Raw genomic sequence first — 22500 nt, forward strand, 5'->3', positions numbered from 1 at the left:
GCTCTCTCCCCCCTCCTTCTATCTGTCTCTCTCTCCTCCTCCTTCTCTCTGTCTCCTCGTCTCCCCCCTCCTTCACTCGGTCTCTCTCTCACCCCTCCTTCTGTCTCTCTCCCCCCTCCTTCTCTCTGTCTCTCTCTCCCCCCTCCTTCTCTCTGTCTCTCTCCCCCCTCCTTCTCTCTGTCTCTCTCCCCCTTCCTTCTCTCTGTCTCTCTCTCCCCCCTCCTTTTCTCTGTCTCTCTCTCCCCCTCCTTCTCTCTGTCTCTCTCCCCCCTCCTTCTCTCTGTCTCTCGCTCCCCCTCTTTTCTCTGTCTCTCTCTCCCCCTCCTTTTCTCTGTCTCTCTCTCCCCATCCTTCTCTCTGTCTCCCCCCCTCCTTCTCTATGTCTCTCCCCTCCCCCATCCTTCTCTCTGCCCCCCCCCCTCCTTCTCTATGTCTCTCCCCTCCCCCCATCCTTCTCTCTGTCTCTCTCTACCCCCTCCTTCTCTCTGTCTCTCTCTCCCTCCTCCTTATCTCTGTCTCTCTCCCCCCTCCTTCTCTCTGTCTCTCTCTCCCCCCCTCCTTCTCTCTCTGTCTCTCTCTCCCCCTCCTTCTCTCTCTCTCCCCCCTCCTCCTCTGTCTCTCTCTCCCCCCTCCTTCTCTCTGTCTCTCTCTCCCCCCTCCTTCTCTCTGTCTCTCTCTCCCCCCTCCTTCTCTCTGTCTCTCTCTCCCCCCTCCTTCTCTCTCTCTCTCTCTCTCTTTCATCCATCCCCCTGTAATCACTCATCCCTCCACCAACAATCACTCTATACTAGAAGCTTTCAAGCAGAGAAGAGAAAATGTGAAATATGTTTTGACTGAAAAACATTGAGACAGCTTGTCTGGTCGAAGTTCAGTTGTATTTGTATTTATTATGGATCCCCCAATAGCTGCAAGGGCAGCAGCTACTCGTCCTGGTGTCCAGCAAAGTTAAGACAGTCATAGACCATTTTAAAAACATTACAATACATTTCGCAACAGATGTCACAACACATTAAGTGTTGGAATCTGTCTGGAGGATTTTGATGCCAAAATAACAAGCCCCATTTCCAAGATGCCTTCATAACATAAAATCATGTGAGTCAAACCAAAGAGAGACTCTAGCATGCTGGGCCTAGTGACGGTACCTCACAGAGCTTGCTGTCAGCACACATCAGGATGTGTCCGGAAAGAAGTGACAACCACTTGTCAACCAATGCCAAGACTAGAAAAACAGCTAGAAACAAAGTACTGGCTAACCAATTTGGAGACGACAGCAGTTAACAGTGAAGACACAGTATCCAACTGTGAGACAACCATTCACAATGACAAACAAGGATAACAGACAAGACAGCCATTGCTAATGACAAGACTACGGCTAGAAGCAGCAAATAACTACGAACCATTATTGCGTCGACACCCAAATGTGAACCAACCACTCACATTGATCACAATGACAATCGCAAACCGAGAGTGATGCTAACCATTAGCAATGACAAACACTGGCGGTGGTGATGACAAAATACTGGTGTGGAACGGCCATTAGTGGTGACAAAATAGTCGCTAACTCACCCAGCTGGAGTCACAGAGTGTGGGTGGACAGAGAGAGGGGTGAGGCCAAATAGCTCAAGCTACATCTGTTTAGCAGTCTGGTCTGTTTCCTATCTATCTATCTATCACTCTCTCTCTCTCTCTCTCTCTCTCTCTCTCTATCGCTCTCTCTCTATCACTTTCTCTCTCTCTCTCTCTCTCTATCGCTCTCTCTCTCGCTCTCTCTATCACTCTCTCTATCTCTCTCTCACTCTCTCTCTCTCTCTATTGCTCTCTCTCTCTCGCTCTCTCTCTATTGCTCTCTCTCTCTCGCTCTCTCTCTATTCAATTCAATTCAATTCATTTTATTGGCATGACGTAACAATGTACATATTGCCAAAGCTTATTTTGGATATTTATAATGTAAAAAAAAATAAAACTGAGAATCAAAACTGTCAGCGGGACAACAGTAACAACAATAACAACAGTAACAACAATAACAACAGTAACAACAATAACCAAGGGTCAAAATGACCATACATTCAACAATAACATTAAGCATACAGTAGAGTACATGTGCAGGTTGATTGGTCTGTCAGACACTGTCCCTCAACTTATGGCAGGCAGCAATGTAGTGCGCTGCCAACCCACAGCTCTCTGCGTCCTCCCCCAACAGGCCGGGTAGCTTACTCTCATCAGAGAGGTCTTTGAAACCTTGAATAAGGGTTTCATATTTGGGGAAATGACACTCACAAAGCATTCTGCTTTGTGCTTGTGTTTGTGTTTCACAATAAGCAATATAGTTTTGTTTTGACTGTGTTGTAATTTGGTTTATCCTGATTGATTGGATGTTCTGGTCCTGAGGTTTCCGTGTGTTAGTAGAACAAGTATGTGAACTCAGCCCCAGGACCAGCTGGATGAGGGGACTTTTCTTTGCTCAGCTCTTGGCATTGCAGTGCTTGGTAATGATATGAGGGGGGTCACTGTATTTTAGATGTTTCCAAAACTTAATTGCTCTTTTTTGAGTTTTTATTATTAGTGGATATTGGCCTAATTCTGCCCTGCATTTATTGGTTGTAGTTTTCCTCGGGACATGTAGGAGAATCTTACAGAACTCTGCATGCAGGGTTTCAATGGGGTGTTTGTCCCATTTGATTAAATCTTGTTTTGCAAGTGGACCCCACACCTCGCTGCCATAAAGTGCAATTGGTTCAATGACATAATCAATTAGTTTTAGCCAAATTTCAATTTGAATTAGCTTTTTAATGGCGTAGAATGCCCTGCGTGCTTTCTCTCTCAGCTCATTCACTGCCTCATTAAGGTGTCCAGTTGAGCTTATTTTTAAACCTAAGTAATTGTAGTGTGTACAGTACTCTATATATTGTGTACCAATTGAGAACTTGGTCTAGTTCCCTGAGATCTGGATCTTCTCTGGAAAATTATTATTTTAGTCTTTTTGGGGTTTAATGCCAGGGCCCCTGTCTGGCAGTACTGCTCTAGCAGGTCCAGGCTCTGCTGTAGGCCATGTGCTGTGGGTGACAGCAGGCATAGGTAATCTGCAAAGAGTAGACATATAACTTCTAAAATGTGGAGACTAACACCAGGGGCTGAGTTTTTTTTCTAGAATAGTGGCCAATTCGTTAATGTAAATATTGAAGAGTGCAGGGCTCAGATTGCAACCCTGACGAAGGCCCCCCATCTGGTTAAAGAATTCAGTTTTTTTCTTACCAATTTTAATGCTGCACGTATTGCCAGTATACTTTGATTTAATTATGTCATATGTTTTACCCTCTACTCCACTTTCAATAACTTTGTAGAACAGTCCTGTAAGCCAAATAGAATCAAATGCTTTTTGGAAGTCGATAAAGCAAGCGTAAATTTTGGTATTATTTTGGTGGACATGTTTATCTATCAGGGTGTATCGGGTGTAAATATTATCAGTTGTGCGATGTTTTGGTATAAATCCAATTTGGCTTTTACTCAAGAAATTGTGCTTATTAAGGAAGTTTAGAACTCTTACATTTATAATACTACAGAAAACCTTCCCCAGGTTACTTTTCACACAAATGCCTCTGTAATTGTTAGGGTCAAATTTGGCTCCGTTCTTAAAGATTGGGGTTATGAGTCCTTGATTCCAGATGTCAGGGAAATAACCTACACTCAGGATCAAATTAAACAGTTTTAATATAGCCAATTGAAATGTTGCACTAGTGAGTTTGAGCATCTCATTTAGGATGCCATCAGGTCCGCATTACTTTTAAATTTGAGAGCCTGAAGTGTCTTATAGAGCTCCTGGTCAGTAATTGGGGAGTCCAGTGGATTTTGATTGTCCTTTATAGCTTTTTCTAATCCATTCAACTTCCCACGAATTTGGTGTTGTTCTGCGTTTGTGTCAATTTGAACGGTGTTTTAGAGTGTTTTTAAATGGGTATGTCACCATTTTGTATCGCTAAATCCTCTTGTTAAGATTTTTTCCGTTTTTGCCAATTTTGCCAGAAGTTGTGTCTTTATGGACTCCTCAATTAGTGTCAGCTGCTTGCTGTTGTACTGTGCTTGTTTGGTTCTGAGTGTACGTTTATAGAGTTTTAAAGTCTCACAGTAATGAAGGCGTAATTCACCATTATTTGGGTCTCTGTGCTTTTGGTTGGATAGTGTTCTAAGTTTTTTCCTTATAATTTTACAATCTGCATCAAACCAGTTGTCATCTGTGGTCATTTTTGTTTTGTTTTTTGTCAATTTCAATTGTGCTTCTTTTGCCGTTTGCCTGAATATATAGTTGATGTCTCCACCCTCTTTCTCTTTCTATTTAGACTGGGACTGTGTTTGGTTCTCTCTCTCCATTTCTCACTCTCTCGCCATCCCTCCCCTCTCTCTCTCTCTCCTTCTGTTTTGAGTCACGTCACTCAGTCACAGTGGGATCTGGCTGCTAAAACATTTATCTTTCTCATTTCTCTTTGGGAGAGACCTCGGCAGACACAAGAGCTAAGCAAACGCAGCTACACTCTCCAAGCCAACCTCTACAATAGAGAGCAAATATCTCTTAATGTTGGGCATTGTTGGACTGTCTGCTTGTATTGTCACTGCACTGGCTTATGACTGCACTCACTGCACTGCGTTATGACTGCACTCCCAGCACTGCGTTATGACTGCACTCACTGCAGCCAATGTTGGGTGAAAGAGCTATAGGTTTTCTTACTTTAATTTTATATATTTATTTTGTACTTTTTACACCCTTTTTCCGTGATATCCAATTGGTAGTTACAGTGTTGTCCCATCGCTGTAACTCCCGTACAGACTCGGGAGAGGCGAAGTTCGAGAGCCACTGTGCAACTGGCGACCGAAGTCAGCGTGGAGTCGCTTGACCGCCACAAGGAATCGCTAGAGTGCAATGGGACAAGGACATCCCGACCGGCCAAAACCTCCCCTAACCCGGGTGACACTGGGCCAATTGTGCGCCGCCTCATGGGTCGCGGACCGGGAGACGAACCCTGGGATCAAATCCGGGGTCCGTAGTGATGCCTCAAGCACCGCGATGCAGTGCCTTAGAGCACTGCGCCACTCGGGGGGCCCTAGCTATGGGTTTTCTAGAAGCACATTATTCAGCTGTATCTTGACATACAGACAAAGGGATGATAATAGCAGAGGATGATAATAGCAGAGGATGATAATAGCAGAGGATGATACGCTGACACTTAAAGAGCTGTGTGATGAGGTTCAATGCAGAGAATGACAAGGTCCTAGTGAGGCAGGAAGAATGACTACATTTGTTGTTTCTTGAGTGGATGAGCTGTCATAACCACGTGGTGTTGTCTTCTTCCTTGTGTTACGCCCCCCCCCCCCTCTCCCCAGCCCGGCAGTCCCCACGTAAACCCTATTAGGCATTTCTACATCACGATGGAATCTGATGCGGGATGCCACGTAAACACTAGACCAGGGACTGTATTCAGACTGACGTTCTCTTTCAACCCCTGGCCTCCACATTCACTCTGGTTGGCATCCCAAATGGCACACTATTCTCCATAGCGGACCACTTTTGACCAGTGCCCTACGAGTCCTGCTTAAAAGTAGTGCACTATAAAGGGAATAGGACGGCATTTGGGAAGCAGCCTCTGTTCACTACATCTGGCCTTCACATGCAAGGCAGAAAACTCTCTAGGACTGACGGGGAGGGAAGGAGGGGACCCCCTCCCATCCACTTCTGACCTTTATTTTCCTCACAGCCTTTACTACCTCAGAGGTCTTCATCTGGACTGGGGAGGTTTCGGGTTTTAATATGAGGATTAAACCCCCACTATGGAGATTAAGCTGATAAGTGAAGAAAGTAAATGTCAAATTGGTATAAAGGGACGAATGTTGTGTAAAAGCTGAATGAAACATCCAAGGTTAATAGAGGAATCAGTATTAACTTGGAAAAGGTCATGTGATCAGTTAGTGGTGTAGCCTATGTGCTGTAACTAACTCCATGCAATTTTGTGGCTATGCAGACATGGAGCCATGCAGACCATACTGTAAACAGAGTCTATGGGAAGGCTAACACTATGTCACTACTCTAGACTTATACTGCAGATAAAAACTCAAATGAAACGCACCACAAACTACAGTAGCGTGCTACTATAACCATGTCCCTCATGTTAACTACTGGTTGTAATATACAGCTAAGAGAGTCACTCCCTCCTATGTTGATTCCTGCTGAGGAACGAACGACAGTGATGGGGTTTAAAGTTCAGGGAACCTATATGCGGAACAGGTGGTTTGGTGTATCTGCAATGACAGTAAGATTAATGGTTTGAGATCTTAGCCGGTTGGCATCAGATCCAATGATCCCTTTGTGATTAGAGGGTTTCGAGTTCACATCCTGGGTCGGGAAGATATGGCGAGACTATCTTTCATATGCAAAGAGATACCATTATTGGTCGATATCCATTGGACATGTAGCAGCACCAGCCTATCATGGGATTCCTGAAGCCCCAGCCTCCCTTCACATAATGGGCAGGCTAGGACTTTTCCTGCCCACTGGACCTGACCAGAAATAAACATTACCCTGAGGCTCTAACTAGGTTACAGAGTTTCCCTTGTCAGGTCATGACACACACACACACACACACACACACACACACACACACACACACACTCTCAACACACATTATTCTTTAGTTGTATTGTTTTGTATTTCCCATTTGTGTGACTGTTCTTGTCTATCAGTGTATCCGTGTTATTGTCGTGGTTGATGTTTTTGTGTGGATGCCAGGAAGAATAGCTGCTGCTTCGGCAAAAGCAAATGGGGATCCCAATATGCAACAACCTGTCAGATGGGTGAACTCCTGAACTTACTGTCTGTCCATCCAGACAAAACATCATCTTGACAGACAGATGGACTAAAGTAACCACTTAATCACAAAGGGATCATTGGATCTGATGCCAACCGGCTAAGATCTCAAACCATTAATCTTACTGTCATTGCAGATACACCAAACCACCTGTTCCTCAGCCGAAACAAAAGGCCCGAATTCATAAAACATCTGTAAGATGAGTGCTGATCTAGGATCAGGTCCTCGCTGTCCATGTAATCTCATTCAGTATGATCTAAAAGGCTAGACTGATCCTAGATCAGCACTCAGGAAGTGGATGAGGAATAGGCACCAATGTCTTATATCTCATGTAAAGCAGTCAGTTTCCAAGGAAATTAAATGAGGGTTCTGGTAAAGGGAAAGAAAATGATTTAATCAAATATATGTGATCTCATTCGGGGAATTGGCGAACCAGATAGTTTAAGGAAGTTCGTTGGGTTCGTGTTCTATGCTCCAAACAACTTGTCGGTTACATTTAGCAAATGATGATTGACTTTGATTAACTGCTATTAGTCATTCTGATTAAACTCAGTGTTCTTGAAGCATGTTGGAACTGATTTTAAAAACAGATGGGAAACAAAGTAAGACCAAAGTTAGAAGGAAAACAAGTTGAAGGTAAATCATTACAGTATAATATTACTGCAAAGCACCCTGATATCACCATGCAATATAACAAACAATCTGAAAATCATATTGGCTTGTAGATATGGGCAGTCAGCCACTACTAAACTATCAAAAAGTTGCCTTTTAGGCTTCAGAAAGAAGGCAAATGTCATTGATCATTAACCACAAAGCATTTCCTGCTCTTTTCTATTTAAAAATTCATGCAAAAGTCTGACGTGTGCTTCTGCCTTCACTCTCCCAACCTCTGTGTGTGGGAAAGAGAGATATTAAAAGGGATAGTTCACCTCAATGACAAAAATCTACAGAACAGAGCGCAATCCATGCTTTTGTTTTGTTTGTTTTGTTTATTTAGCCACTGTCACCAACCGCTTATTTAGCTAGCTAGCATTTTCTAAACCTATAGAAATCCAATATTAGCATGGATACGGCTGAACTATCCCTTTAAGAAGCACATATTGGTTGAGCTATCCCTTTAAGATGCACATATTGGTTGAGCTATCCCTTTAAGAAGCACATATTGGTTGAGCTATCCCTTTAAGATGTACATATTGGTTGAGCTATCCCTTTAAGATGTACATATTGGTTGAGCTATCCCTTTAAGATGTACATATTGGTTGAGCTATCCCTTTAAGAAGCACATATTGGTTGAGCTATCCCTTTAAGAAGCACATATTGGTTGAGCTATCCCTTTAAGAAGCATATATTGGTTGAGTTATCCCTTTAAGATGTACATATTGGTTGAGCTATCCCTTTAAGATGTACATATTGGTTGAGCTATCCCTTTAAGATGTACATATTGGTTGAGCTATCCCTTTAAGAAGCACATATTGGTTGAGCTATCCCTTTAAGAAGCACATATTGGTTGAGCTATCCCTTTAAGAAGCACATATTGGTTGAGCTATCCCTTTAAGATGTACATATTGGTTGAGCTATCCCTTTAAGATGTACATATTGGTTGAGCTATCCCTTTAAGATGCACATAGCACGGATAAGATGGCGCTAATAGACACAATCACCCAGTTTCTAGCTCCTAGCTAACTTCGCCATAAGCATTTCGCTACCCCTGCGATAACATCTGCAAATCTGTGTACGCAACCATTAAACTTATGATTTGATAATGGTGACTCACGCACGTGCATCTTATCCTATGGCTAAGCAACTATTTCTATAACATCCCCATGCTATCAAGTTAAGATGGCTAATGTCTACCTGAAAACCTTTTTAAGTATGAACATGTGGATAAACAGCTTAGTCAGAGTGTATATCTGACCCACTGAACAAGCTCATATTCCATTGTTCAGTCATATTGAATAGCCTAGTATACAGTAAGAGGAAGTCACATGCTCTACCACACACATACACCCATCCAGCCGAGTCACAGATTTGTCCAGCCAACTCATTGACCATGGGAGTTGGCAAGACAGCACAAACAAATCTGGAACCAGGCTAACCCACCCACTTTCCAATACAGTAGTGATACAGTATACACAATGGTGTCTCCCTCTAGGATCTTAGGATCTGCCCCAGCATCCTTCACACTCTACATTCATTTAATGCATATGTCATACAAAGCTATCTCTATGCCTGAAAACCAAACCCACAGCCAAGACATATTTGAATGGCTTTGACCATGGCTGTGCCCTAAACGGCTCCCTATTCCCTTTATAGTGCACTACCTTTGACCTTAGGGCTCGGGACAAAAGTAACGCACTATAATGAGAATAAGATGCCGTTTAGGATGTAATCCCCACAACAGAAAATAATGAATCCTGGCAGACAGAACAGGAACATCAAACGGCTGTCCTTCCTGAGACATCCCCAGGAGTTTCAATACTTTATCGACCCCACCCAGGGTTCAAGGCAAGGAGAGGCTATACAGAGGGTTTGTTCAGTTGGAACACATCCAAAAAACACTGGTCAACAGTCGGTCACTGTTCTGTTCCGTTAGCGGACAAGTAAACAAAACCCACATTGACAGATAGACATGAAAGCGACAGTTAAAGGGAAAGTTAGATCACGCTGTGTGACAAGTACCATTCACCAGGATGACAGATCATTCAGTGCTACAGGAACGAAGAAGAAGGGGGGTAAGGTTTCCCTCCATCTACTTAAGTCAATCAATTACCCTGTAGAGGATAGACAGCATTACAATGTCTTACAACATACATACTGTAGAAAACATGAAGACACTTTAAATCAATAGGGTGGTGGAAAGGCTTACCTGATTTGCGCTTGGATGATCCATAGTCCCTAAAAAAGAAGCAAGAACAGAGGGACATGATGAGAGTCAAGTGAAGGACAGCAGCACAGAGGAGACACACATAGGGTGTCTGTCACTCCTTGACCTCGTTAACATACACACACACAGCTCAGAGACGGAGAGAGGCGTGTGTGTGTGTGTGTGAAAGGAGTGAGTGAGCGAGTATGAGAGTATGTATGTGAAAGAGAGACACAGAGAAAGAGAGAGAGAGAGAGAGAGAGAGAGAGAGAGGAATGAGTAGGGCCAACTGACAACCTGGTCATGTGACGTTTGAAACAGCACCACCATCCTCCCTCCCTCCTCCTCTTCAACCCCCCTTTTCTTGTTTCCTCCATCAGAGAGAAAAAGAGGGAGGATCTGTTTAAGTCTTCTTAATGGATTATTATTGGTTTATGTTGCCAGCTAAACTACGGCTAAATTAAGGACATGCGGACTGCGGAGCGGAGCTAGCCCTGCAGAATGGGTGTGTGTGTGTGTGTGTGTGTGTGTGTGTGTGTGTGTGTTAACTGCAGAGGGCAGAATGATGCTTGGAACAGCTTGGTGTTTCATCAGGATGACGATGCAGTTGGTGGTATTTTTAATGAGGGGTTAAGGAAATGATTATCCTGGGCTGTCGCTGTGAGTGAACACACACACACACTTCACCGAGACCAGATAACCAATCTAAGGTCTGTAGTCATCTCTCTCTACCTCCCTAGTGGCATAAAGGCATGATAGCCCTTTCAGAGTCAATGCCCTGCCTCAATTAGCCTCTTTGTAGCTCTCCACAGAGGATCATGAATAATGCCCTTATATTGTTCTAATGGCCAGCCAGGTTGGGTCAGAATACTGACCATTGTGACCGGACGGACTCTAGCTCCTACCCTGGTGTCATCAGTGATCAGCCGCTCTGGGCAGACGACCCTCCAGCTAAAGAGAAACAACTGAGGCTATTGTATTCAGCTGACAGTGAGACTATAGTTAGAGCTGGGATTTTAATGGAAATCATTTGTGGAAGGAGAATTATTGCACCAGCTAGCAGGATATTTGCTTTTTCTGTCCTTGGTCCTGCCTGCTGCAGTGTTGGCAATGCTGCCAATATCCTCTTCTTTATGGGTGATAGAGACTTCCAGAATTTTCAATGGGCATGTTCACTTTCTTAGGATCCACTGCTACGCTTCTATAGACATCCAGATATACATGTCAATATAGATATACCCACATAGAACAACAACACCAATTCTACATATTTCTATCATTTTACACTATATAATTCCATGATTCTATATTCTGTAATTCTATTATTATTTAGTACATATTTCTATAATAATCTCACAATTCAACTCGGCAACATCTGTTTTGTATTGAACACTACTTAAAAACACTACTCTACACTTGTGTACTGTCAGTGCTGTCTACCTATAACCCCATTACAAAGACCCACCTAGCTATGCCAGTCCCCAGTGTTGGAGAGTTAACAGGAGAAGAGGTCTCACTTACAGAGTTTACAACACAATGTGACCTGAGCTAGGGGTAGTGGGTTACCAGGGCCTTTAAAACTACACAGACACAGAGGGAAGGCTCACAGGTTGACAGTCAAAACCTAAATAGTGGAGGGGGAGGAGAGGAGAGGAGAGGAGAGGAGAGGAGAGGAGAGGAGAGGAGAGGAGAGGAGAGGAGAGGAGAGGAGAGGAGAGGAGAGGAGAGGAGAGGAGAGGAGAGGAACATCAGGGACATATTTTCAAGTTGAATATCTTTTTAAGCACTTAAAATACTAAAATACTTACTCAATCAATACTTAACTTGTATAAATAGTACAAGTAAACTGCCTTCCATGTTTCACGCTGTGTAGTAACGAAAGTGCTTGTTTGGTCGAACACCGCAGCAGGCTGAAAAGTACTTAATTGTACTCCTCTACCCTGGAGACTGTTAAACAATGCCTGCTGAGCTTCATTTACAAGGTAAACCTGTCCTGAACATCTTATAAAGATGTCAAAATCAAGAAAAGTCAACTGTGTAAGCACTTTTTCGTCCAACTGTAAATGTCCATGTGCATCGACCACAACCAGCAACTCCAGCTTTGGAATTTCTGTCCAGTTCTTTCTATTAGCAATGCTGTGCATCATCATCGTGTTGAGTGAGATAGATGGATCCATGGAAATAGAACGACTATTACATGGATGGATCAACGATGACACACTTACAGTAGCTAACTAATAACCCTTCATCCGTGAGAACAAAAACAGTCTCCTGGTTAAATCGATACTGTGTGTGTTTCGATTCAGTTTTTTTTTTAAAACACTTTGAGGTGTATTATCATCAGGGGCACAACTTTCACTGGGGACGGGGGTGGACATGTGACATTTATTTGGATACATCCATAACAAGGAGCTAATGAGTGGTGATTTCTCCAGGCATAGAAACTGTGCTCACTCGTCACAACACTGTTGTTCAGAGGAGCTAGCCAACAACACAGCTGGAGCAACACAATCACTTCAAACTGAAGCTGGAAAGACAGCAAATTAGCTGTGTTTCGTTTGACCTTTTTTCAATTGATATTTTTGGGGATATATCCATACAAATGATGCCAGCTGATTCATGATTTCGAATGGCTGAGAAACACTGCCCGTCTGTCCCGTCCCGACTCCCAACACGTTCATTACTATGGGACAGCAGGAGATGGAATCTGACTACTGAAACAATGTTGCAAATGTTGGAGAGATAGACAGCAAGGTTTATAAAAATCTCTGTTGTTGAAAACTAAATGTCAGTCTAAAAGAAATGTGAGATCATGTCTAGATGCTTTTTATGGTGGAGATGAAGTTTATAAAGTGCCTGGGCTGATGACACGGTGGATTGTGCAGTCAGATGGAACAGAGTAAATAGGTAGTGTAACGTCTAGCTTTTGCCTGTGGTAACTTGTGGAACAGACACCGGTTGGAAAGCGCTTTTAACCAATCAGCACACAGGATTAGACCCACCCATTGTATGTATGTATGTATGTATGTATGTATGTATATACTTCTAAAACCAAAGTTGCACCCCTGATTATCATCATTTGATGGTCCTGAGCTTAGCTAAGCATTAGGGAATTTCATTAACCCTCAACAACAGAGTGGCCCACATACATCTACTCAACAAACTGTTAAGTATGTGTAAACATTGACATACATTATCCCATTGACCTAGCATTAGCCTACAGTAGCAGCTAAACAGTAGCTAGCGTTAAATTCAAGTAAACAGTGACCTAAATTAGCCCGTTAGCGGATTTAGCCTAGCTCAGCCGCTAAGCTAATAGCTAGCTCACATCCAGGTCAGGCTTGTGGTCAATGGGACTAGGGATGGTTATTTTTGGCAGTTTTGGGTCCCGGGTTTTTGGGATGCATCTGAAAGACATTAGGAGGGGGGCGGGGGGGGTCTGGCCCCTCTGGCTAGCGACCAGTTTACTCAAGGCTGAAATAATACTGTTCCCTCTGGGGCGAGGCGGTGAGTTCTGGCAGATTGCTCCCTTCCTATGTATCGTAATGAGAGAAATATTTTAAGGACAGAGGGAAAGAGGAAGGGGAAGAGGAGGGGGGAAAATATGTAAGTATATTGTAGACTATTTCAAGAGGGTGTGTGTGTGGTTTCTGGGGGCTAGTGTTTCCCCTTTACAGGCAGTGGGAATCCAAATGCTGTCTCCATTTCAAAATAAGTATTTGTTCTTTCTGTACAACCATGCTAAATTTAGAAGACTGATCACACATGGCAGCAGAAGTTAAAGGTCAATGACCTTCTTATGTCTAGGAAGTCCTGTCACTCAAAGATTCAAGGGCGAAAAGTGAAATCCGACTGATTACAGTAAGAATGTGTGTGTGACAAACTGTCCGTAGGGCCATAACACACGTACACAAACGTCATGTCTCCGCTCAACCACCGAACGCAGGAAGCCGTGAGGCCAGTTAAACAGATCCACTGACTGATTGATTAGCAGGTCAAACAAATGTGACCCCTGACCCTCTGTGATATCGGTCAGTAGAGAGGACACTAGGTTGGTCAAGCCATTCCTGAACCGCTGTGAATGGAGACCTTCCATTCCTCTTTTATGTTCTGTACCAGCCGGTCCCAAATGACTCCCTAACCCTCCCCTTGGCCCTAACCCTACAAACATTTTCAGATCTGAAAGGTCTGGGTATAAGCAGTGGAGTGGGGGGGGGGACGACTTCCACCATATTGCTTCTACCTTACAGATCTACAAACATTGAAGGGTTAGGGCCCAAAAATAGGGTTAAGGAGTTAATTGAGACTGTCTTTAAATCCTGTGTGCGACTATCCAAACCAGGCAGTCTGTTCCTTATTGACAGTGTATGAACTGGAACAGACTGAGAGATAAAGACTGAGGGGGTCTTTAGCTACAGTAATAACATGACGGCTGTGCACTAATTACACCCAATGGCCCCCAGAGTTTTGAAGGTAAACGTGCACTTCTCCAAATGAATCTGTCCCTCCTTCCTCTCTCTCTCTCTCCCCCCTCCCTCTCTCTTGCCTTCTCAAAACAGTCCAAAGGGCTTTGTTGGCATGGGAAATATATGTTTACATTGCCAAAGCAAGTTAAATAGATCACATTTATAAAAAGTGAAATGAACAATCAAAAATGAACAGTAAACATTACACTCACAAAAGTTTCAAAGGAATAGAGACATTTCAAATGTCGATGTACAGTGTTAAAGTCTCTCTCCCTCCCTCCATAAGTAAACCCAATCTGAACCTCAGCCCCCTTAGCCAAACCCCCTCTAACCTGAACCCTAAATCCCTGATGTGTACCATATTACCACCCCTCAACTCTCCCCTCCCCGCCCCCCTAATTATTGGGCCAAGGCTCAAGCTCCGTCTGCCCACTAGCAACCCTCCCCTAAAAGGGTACAGAGAATCAATTACCCCCCCCACAAACACACACACATACACACACAATTACCCCCCTCCCCTAACACACACCCCATCCATTCTTTCTAATTAGCCAAAAAGGCCCAGTCTGATTGGAGACTTACACCATCACTTGGGACAACACAATGCTACTTAGCTCATAGCCTGCGGAGAGGCCCCAACAGCTGACCAATCACTTGAGTCCATGACTTATCCCAGTTATAATCTGATAAGAAGACTGAAGACTGGGACCACTCTCAAAGGGAATTGTAGTTGTTATTTACAGGAAGGTGGTGAACAATGTGAGTTCTGAGCAGTGATGTCAGTTAGTGTCGACGTATTTAGCATATTTAGCTCCTAAGCAACTTTGTACGCGCATTTACACCTGCAATAACATCTGCTAAATAAGTGTATGTGACCAATCAAATTTGACATTCAACTGAAGGGTATAAAATCATTCATCCTTCATTCAGTCAGACAGGGATTATAATGCAATATTCTAAGTGCATCTGCTGATGGACAATACTGTACTGTCTAGCCTAGTTTGAGCACCGATACAGGTGCTGTGGATATGGCCATTCCATTCAAATTCATCCATCATTTAAATCCCAGCGAAAAGAAAGTGTGAAAATTCCTCCCACGTCAGACCGAGGAAAAGAGCGAGAGAATCTTAAAAAACGATCAGAAAAGACAAGGAATCGTGTCTGGAAATCTATCTCTCACAGGAACAGCCCGGGGCCAAAATGTACATCAATAATGACAGAGAGGGGAAAGAAACGACAGGGAAAAAAAAAACAACAGTAAAATACCAGACAGTGGACACATTTATCTCTGACGGAAAGCCCCCTGGGACACTTTTCTCCCTACTGTAGTTTGGAGCCACAGGGTCACTGGCTGTAGTCCTGCAGTCTGCACTGTATTCCAGCTGATCTGGGTCTCGACAGCTGTTTCCAGATAGAGCCATTTACACAGAGGAGAACGCCGCCTCGTGGTGAGTTGGTGGAATGAACATGACCACGCTGCTGTACTTGAGGGAAATGCTTAAAAGTGAAGATTCGAGATGTCTTTAATGTGTTGGTGGTTGATTCCAGGTGAAACTCAAGCTCACAAGCATATATTTCAAGTTCATTTGTGCAGAGAAGGATCAACAAATGAATTGCACATGTTTTGAGGCTTTGACACTGCTGTGTTGGTGTGTAAGAGATAAAGACTGAAAGATAGACTGACGCGACACAGAGAAAGACTTGACAAACAAAGAATGTACATGTCATTTAAGACATAAAAGATGAAGAACTCTCATTTGAAAACCAAGTTGAGCTATTCTAAGGCACATCAATGAAATCAGCCTTGAATTTGTCTCTCTGTTGCAGTACTCCCATTCACAGGCAGATGTCCCTAATATCAATTTCAATGTCAATTTAAGGGGCTTTATTGGCATGGGAAACATTAGTTTACATTGCCAAAGCAAGTGAAATAGATAATAAACCAAAGTGAATTCAACAATAAAAAATCAACAGTGAACAATACACTTACAAAAGTTCCAAAAGAATAAATACATTTAAAATGTCATATTATGTCTATATACAGTGTTGTACTGATGTGCAAATAGTTAAAATGCAAAAGGGAAAATAAATAAACATAAATCTAGGTTTAACTTACAATGGTGTTATATCCCTGCACCTCACACACAGACTATAACTCATCTGGATCCCTCAAGGTCTGCCCTTTTCAAGATGTGATTGGTGGGATTGATTCTTACTGTACAGAGACACATGGCCCCAGTGGAATCAGATCATGGTCTGAGAATTCAATCTACCTTAGCAGCCGTGCCCTTTGGAAAGGTTTGACTCATTCTCTTGATTCAGTTTGAAACAGCTATAGGAGTAGTCTTGTTCCAGTCCTAACACTACCAGTCTGGTAGGCAAGGTACTATAGGAGTAGCAGAGGGTACTATAGGAGTAACAGACGGTATTATAGGAGTAATATAGGGTACTATAGGGGTAGCAGAGGGTACCATAGGAGTAGCAGAGGATATTATATGAGTAGCAGAGGATACTGTAGGAGTAACAGAGGGTACTGCAGGAGTAGCAGAGGATACTGTAGGAGTAACAGAGGGTACTGCAGGAGTATCAGAGGGTACTACAGGAGTAACAGAGGGTACTATAGGAGTAACAGAGGGTACTATAGGAGTAACAGACGGTATTATAGGAGTAATATAGGGTACTACAGGAGTAACAGAGTGAACGGCAGGAGTAGCAGAGGGTACTATAGGAGTAACAGAGGGTACTGTAGGAGTAATAGAGGGTACTGCAGGAGTAACAGAGGGTACTATAGGAGTAACAGAGGGTACTGTAGGAGTAATAGAGGGTACTGCAGGAGTAACAGAGGGTACTATAGGAGTAACAGAGGGTACTACAGGAGTAACAGAGGGTACTACAGGAGTAACAGAGGGTACTGGAGGAGTAACAGAGGGTACGGCAGGAGTAACAGAGGGTACTACAGGAGTAACAGAGGGTACTACAGGAGTAACAGAGGGTACTGGAGGAGTAACAGAGGGTACGGCAGGAGTAACAGAGGGTACGGCAGGAGTAACAGATGGTACTACAGGAGTAACAGAGGGTACTACATGAGTAACAGAGGGTACGGCAGGAGTAACAGAGGATACTACAGGAGTAACAGAGGGTACTACAGGAGTAACAGAGGGTACGGCAGGAGTAACAGAGGGTACGGTAGGGATTACAGAGGGTACTGGAGGAGTAACAGAGGGTACTGTAGGAGTAGCAGAAGGTATTATCGGAGTAACATATGGTACTATAGGTGTAGCAGAGGGTCCTACAGGAGTAACAGAGGGTACTATAGGAGTAACAGAGGGTACTACAGGAGTAACAGAGGGTACTATAGGAGTAACAGAGGGTACTACAGGAGTAACAGAGGGTACTATAGGAGTAACAGAGGGTACTACAGGAGTAACAGAGGGTACTATAGGAGTAACAGAGGGTACTACAGGTGTAACAGAGGGTACTATAGGAGTAACAGAGGGTACTACAGGTGTAACAGAGGGTACTGCAGGAGTAACAGAGGGTACTACAGGAGTAACAGAGGGTACTACAGGAGTAATAGAGGGTACTACAGCAGTGACAGAGGGTATTACAGGAGTAACATAGGGTACTATAGGAATAACAGGGGGTGCTACAGGAGTAACAGAGGGTACGGCAGGAGTAACAGAGGGTACTACAGGAGTAATAGAGGGTACTGTAGGAGTAGCAGAAGGTATTATCGGAGAAACATATGGTACTATAGGTGTAGCAGAGGGTACTATAGGAGTAGCAGAGGATATTATCGGAGTAGCAGAGGATACTATAGGAGTAACAGGGGGTACTGTAGGAGTATCAGAAGGTACTATAGGAGTAGCAGAGGGTACTGTAGCAGTAGCAGAGGGTACTATAGGAGTAACAGAGGATACTATAGGAGTAGCAGAGGGTACGGCAGGAGTAGCAGAGGATACTGTAGGAGTAACAGAGGATACTACAGGAGTATCTATAGGAGGTGTTACTAATAACCAACACATGCCTAATCAATTATATTATTAATGGCTTGTTAATGAAAGGTACTATAAAGTACATTCTAACAGCAGTTTGCCTAACAGCAGTTTGCCTATTCTAACAGCAGTTTGTTCAGGTGGGCCTCCATGCTTCAGCAAACAAAGGAAAGGGGGTGCAAGACAACAATGTGAGACAGTGTTCTTGTCTAGACTGTCAAGCTCAAGAGCTAACTCTACACCATCAATCCTCCACCCCTAACCCCCATACCCTCCCTAGGGTCCTTCTTCACCCCCACTCCTCCCCCTCCTCCTCATCCTTTCCTCTCCTCCTTTTACAGTAACTGATGAGGTGGACACATTTCACCACACTGACTGCTGCACTGACTGCGACTATTCATCATACTCATGTACACGCACGCACGCACGCACACACACACACACACACACACACACACACACACACACACACACACACACACACACACACACACACACACACACACACACACACACACACAAATTCCTCCGAATGCCAAACCTAACAACACAGATAACATCAAAACCCCAATACTAGCAATCTGACTTGTTACACTGTTGCAAAACAATTACTCAACTTCTATTCTTCCATTGATCCGTTCAGTTTTGAAATGAATACACACAAAGCAGCATTACAAAATATAATTCCGTGTCCAAATGGAGTGAGCTGCCCGTTCTGTCTCTCTGTGTGTGTGTGTGTGTGTGTGTGTGTGTGTGTGTGTGTGTGTGTGTGTGTGTGTGTGTGTGTGTGTGTGTGTGTGTGTGTGTGTGTGTGTGTTTGTGTGTGTGTGCGTGCGTGCGCTCCGTTTGAAAATCAACACACACAGTAGGAGGGCCCTACGCTCCGACACACACACAAACATATCAGTTTGTATGCCAGGCTGGGTTCAGAGTGCTTTCGCCACTGTTTCGAAAGCTGAAACAGAGCATATCACTTTGGATACAATGCTATGGGCCTCCCAATACTCTGGGTATACCAGTATTGATTACAGGGGGCAGGGAGTAGTAGCTTTATCCATCAGGGTTGAGTGGCTAAAGCTGTTAGCTGGAGCTGTTAGTCTGCTGCTTCAACTGGCCTATCTGTTACACAGGCAACCCTGAGGGAGGCACAGGGGGAGGTGGAGAGATCACTGACTGAGGTAAGAGAGGGAGTTGGGACAATGGAGCAGGAGGAGGGAGGATATGTTGTATGGTCTGGTAGTCAAAGTCAGAGACAGACTGCTACCATATTATACACAGGCACAAAAGTACACATACATGCAAGTTCTATCTAGAACAGCGGCCTCTGGTAAGACAAGCGGTGGCGGTCTATGTATATTTGTAAACAACAACTGGTGCACAAAATCTAAGGAAGGTTTTGCTCGCCTGAGGTAGAGTATCTCATGATAAGCTTTAGACCACACTATTTACCAAGAGAGTTTTCATCTGTATTTTTCGTAGCTTTCTATATACGACCACAAACCAATACTGGCACGAAGACTGCACAACTCAATGAGCTGTATACGGCCATAAGTAAACAGGAAAAATATAATCTAGAGGCGACACTCTTGGGTGGGGACATTAATGAAGGGAATCTCAAATCCTTTTAACCTAATTTCTACCAGCATGTTCAATGTGCAACCAGAAGGGAAATAACTCTAGAGCACCTTTACTTCAAACACAGAGACGCGTACATAGCTTTCCCTCGCCCCCCATTTGGCAAATCTGACCATAATTCTATCCTCCTGATTCCTGCTTACAAGCAAAAACTAAAGCAGGAAGCACCAGTGACTCGGTCAATAAGAAAGTAGTCAGACGAAGCAGATGCTAAGCTACAGGAGTGTTTTGCTAGCACAGACTGGAATATGTTCCGGGATTCTTCCGATGGCATTGAGGAGTACACCACATCAGTCACGGGCTTCATCAATAAGTGCATCGAGGACGTCATCCCCACAGTTACCGTACGCACATACCCCAACCAGAAGCCATGGATTACAGGCAACATCCACATTGAGCTAAAGGGTAGAGCTGCCACTTTCAAGGAGCAGGAATCTAACCCGGAAGCTTATAAGAAATCCCGCTATGCCCTCCGACGAACCATCAAACAGACAAAGCTTCAATACAGGACTAAGATTAAATTGTACTACACCGGCTCCGACACACGTCGGATTTGGCAGGGCTTTCAAACTATTATAGACTACAAAGGGAAGAATATCCGCAATCTGCCCAGTGACACGAGCCTACCAGACGAGCTAAATTACTTCTATGCTCGCTTCGAGGCAAGTAACAATGAAGCATGCATGAGAGCATCAGCTGTTCCGGACGGCTGTGTAATCACGCTCTTCGTAGCCGATGTGAGTAAGACCTTTGTACAGGTCAACATTCACAAGGTCACAGGGCCAGACGGATTACCAGGACGTGTACTCCGAGCATGCACTGACCAACTGGTGTCTTCACTGACATTTTCAACCTGTCCCTGACTTGAGTATGTAATACCAGCATTTTTCAAGCAGACTACCATAGTCCCTCTGCCCAAGAACACTAAGGTAACCTGCCTAAATGACTAATGACCGTAGCACTTACGTCTGTAGCCATGAAGTGCTTTTATGGCTGGTCATGGCTCACATCAACACCATTATACCAGAAACCCTAGGCCCACTCCAATGTGAATGAAGAAGGCCCTACAAATTGTCTCCAGCCACTGTAGTCATAGATTGATCTCTCTGCAACCGCACGGCAAGCGGTCCCGGATCGCCATGTTTAGGTCCAAAAGGCTTCTTAAAAATTCTACCCCCAAGCCATAAGAGTCCTGAACAGCTAATCAAAGGGCTACCCAGACCCCTCTTTTACGCTGCTGCTACTCTCTGTTCATTATCTATGCATAGTCACTTTAACTCTACCTACATGAACATATTACCTCAATTACCTCGACTAACCGGTACCTAACCGGTACCCACTGTATATAGCCTCGCTATTGTTATTTTACTGCTACTGTTTAATTATTAGTTACTTTATTTTCTATTTTTTCTTAACACTTTTTTGTTCTTTAAAGCATTGTTGGTTAAGGGCTTGTAAGTAAGCATTTCACTGTTGTATTCGGCGCATGTGACAAATAACATTTTATTTTATTTTAAATCTATCTACATCTTCATGGGTCTTTCTCTCTTTTGGAACAGATGAGGGACAATGGAGGGACAATAGACACATAACGCACTGTCATGACGTGCCCCTTTTGGGTGAGGATCATAGCCCCCCCCCTCTCTCTCTTTCTCTCCCACCACGGGTTTATAGCGGTCGTAAATATCGAAACTCGTTTCCTCACTCTGCCAAAATGAAAGTTTTGCAGTAAGGTAACCTCAAAAGATTGAATAATCTAACCATATTTCTGTATTCCAACCAGTTGAAACTCTCTGTGGGTACTTAAAGAACAATCATGTCGAATTCCTTACTGATTTGTAATGTAACTACCAGAGCAGAACATCATAACTGTTTCTCTGAATGTGTACATTTCCCAGTTACCAGATTTACATCTAAATATTGTAGAACGTATATAATTAAATATGAAACTATTTGTGAGAAGATGAAATGTGATGTTAGCCATCTAAATGAGAGAATTGTTTTCATATAAAGTTTTAACTATAACTCAGTGACCACACCCCGTGAGCACAGACATTTACATCGGCAACATGGAACGCCCCCTTTTCTACTCCAGTATAAAACCCACATCCGACAAAATGTACAATAGACCAAAACATGCCGGGTTGCTGCCGGTGGGTAAAGTGGTTCTAGCTGTGACCTGAATAATCAACCATTGAGATCAGAAAACATGGCCCTGTCGCTACATGATGAAATGCTTGGCCATTTAAATATAGTCAAGAGAACACAGGGATGAGGTCCCCACGTTGGAATGGCTACCACTCTATAGACCAAGCAGACTAAGGCGTGAGCCGGATGTTGCAAAATGGTTTGAACTATAACTCTACAAAAGGACAAGACCAGAGAACTTGAAGATCATCCCCAAGCTGAAACGGTGAAGAAATCTACAAACTAAAGACCGGCTGCAGCTGTTCAAATACTTTAGTCTGGTAAACGTATCCACTCTCAGAACATTTCCGGATGGTCCTCTGACGTATCCATTATAAAAACCTAAAACTACAGAAGGCTTTGATCTCTAGTGGACAAACCAGAGAATTGCTGTCGACAATCTATCCAGCAGACGGACCGGCAGTCGCAGAGAGGGACGACAAAGTCATAGACTTGTAAATTGCATTTCTAAAATCCAAATGAGTGGTTGTTAGGGTGCAAAA

At 43.6% G+C, this 22500-nt stretch overlaps 1 protein-coding gene across 1 annotated transcript in view; it reads right to left on the reverse strand.

Moving 5' to 3' along the window:
• Positions 1 to 22500, reverse strand: part of LOC109907938 (SH3 and PX domain-containing protein 2A) — a 107619-nt gene that overhangs the window by 40793 nt on the left and 44326 nt on the right. The window contains exons 6-9 of the mRNA XM_031831354.1: positions 9687 to 9746; positions 6124 to 6149; positions 5743 to 5774; positions 3277 to 3313 (exon numbers count right to left, since the gene is read on the reverse strand). Of these exons, the coding sequence (XP_031687214.1) occupies positions 3277 to 3313; positions 5743 to 5774; positions 6124 to 6149; positions 9687 to 9746 (155 nt within the window). The remainder of the gene's footprint in view (positions 1 to 3276; positions 3314 to 5742; positions 5775 to 6123; positions 6150 to 9686; positions 9747 to 22500) is intronic.

This window comes from Oncorhynchus kisutch, linkage group LG1, assembly GCF_002021735.2.
Source record: "Oncorhynchus kisutch isolate 150728-3 linkage group LG1, Okis_V2, whole genome shotgun sequence".
NCBI classification, from domain to species: domain Eukaryota; kingdom Metazoa; phylum Chordata; class Actinopteri; order Salmoniformes; family Salmonidae; genus Oncorhynchus; species Oncorhynchus kisutch.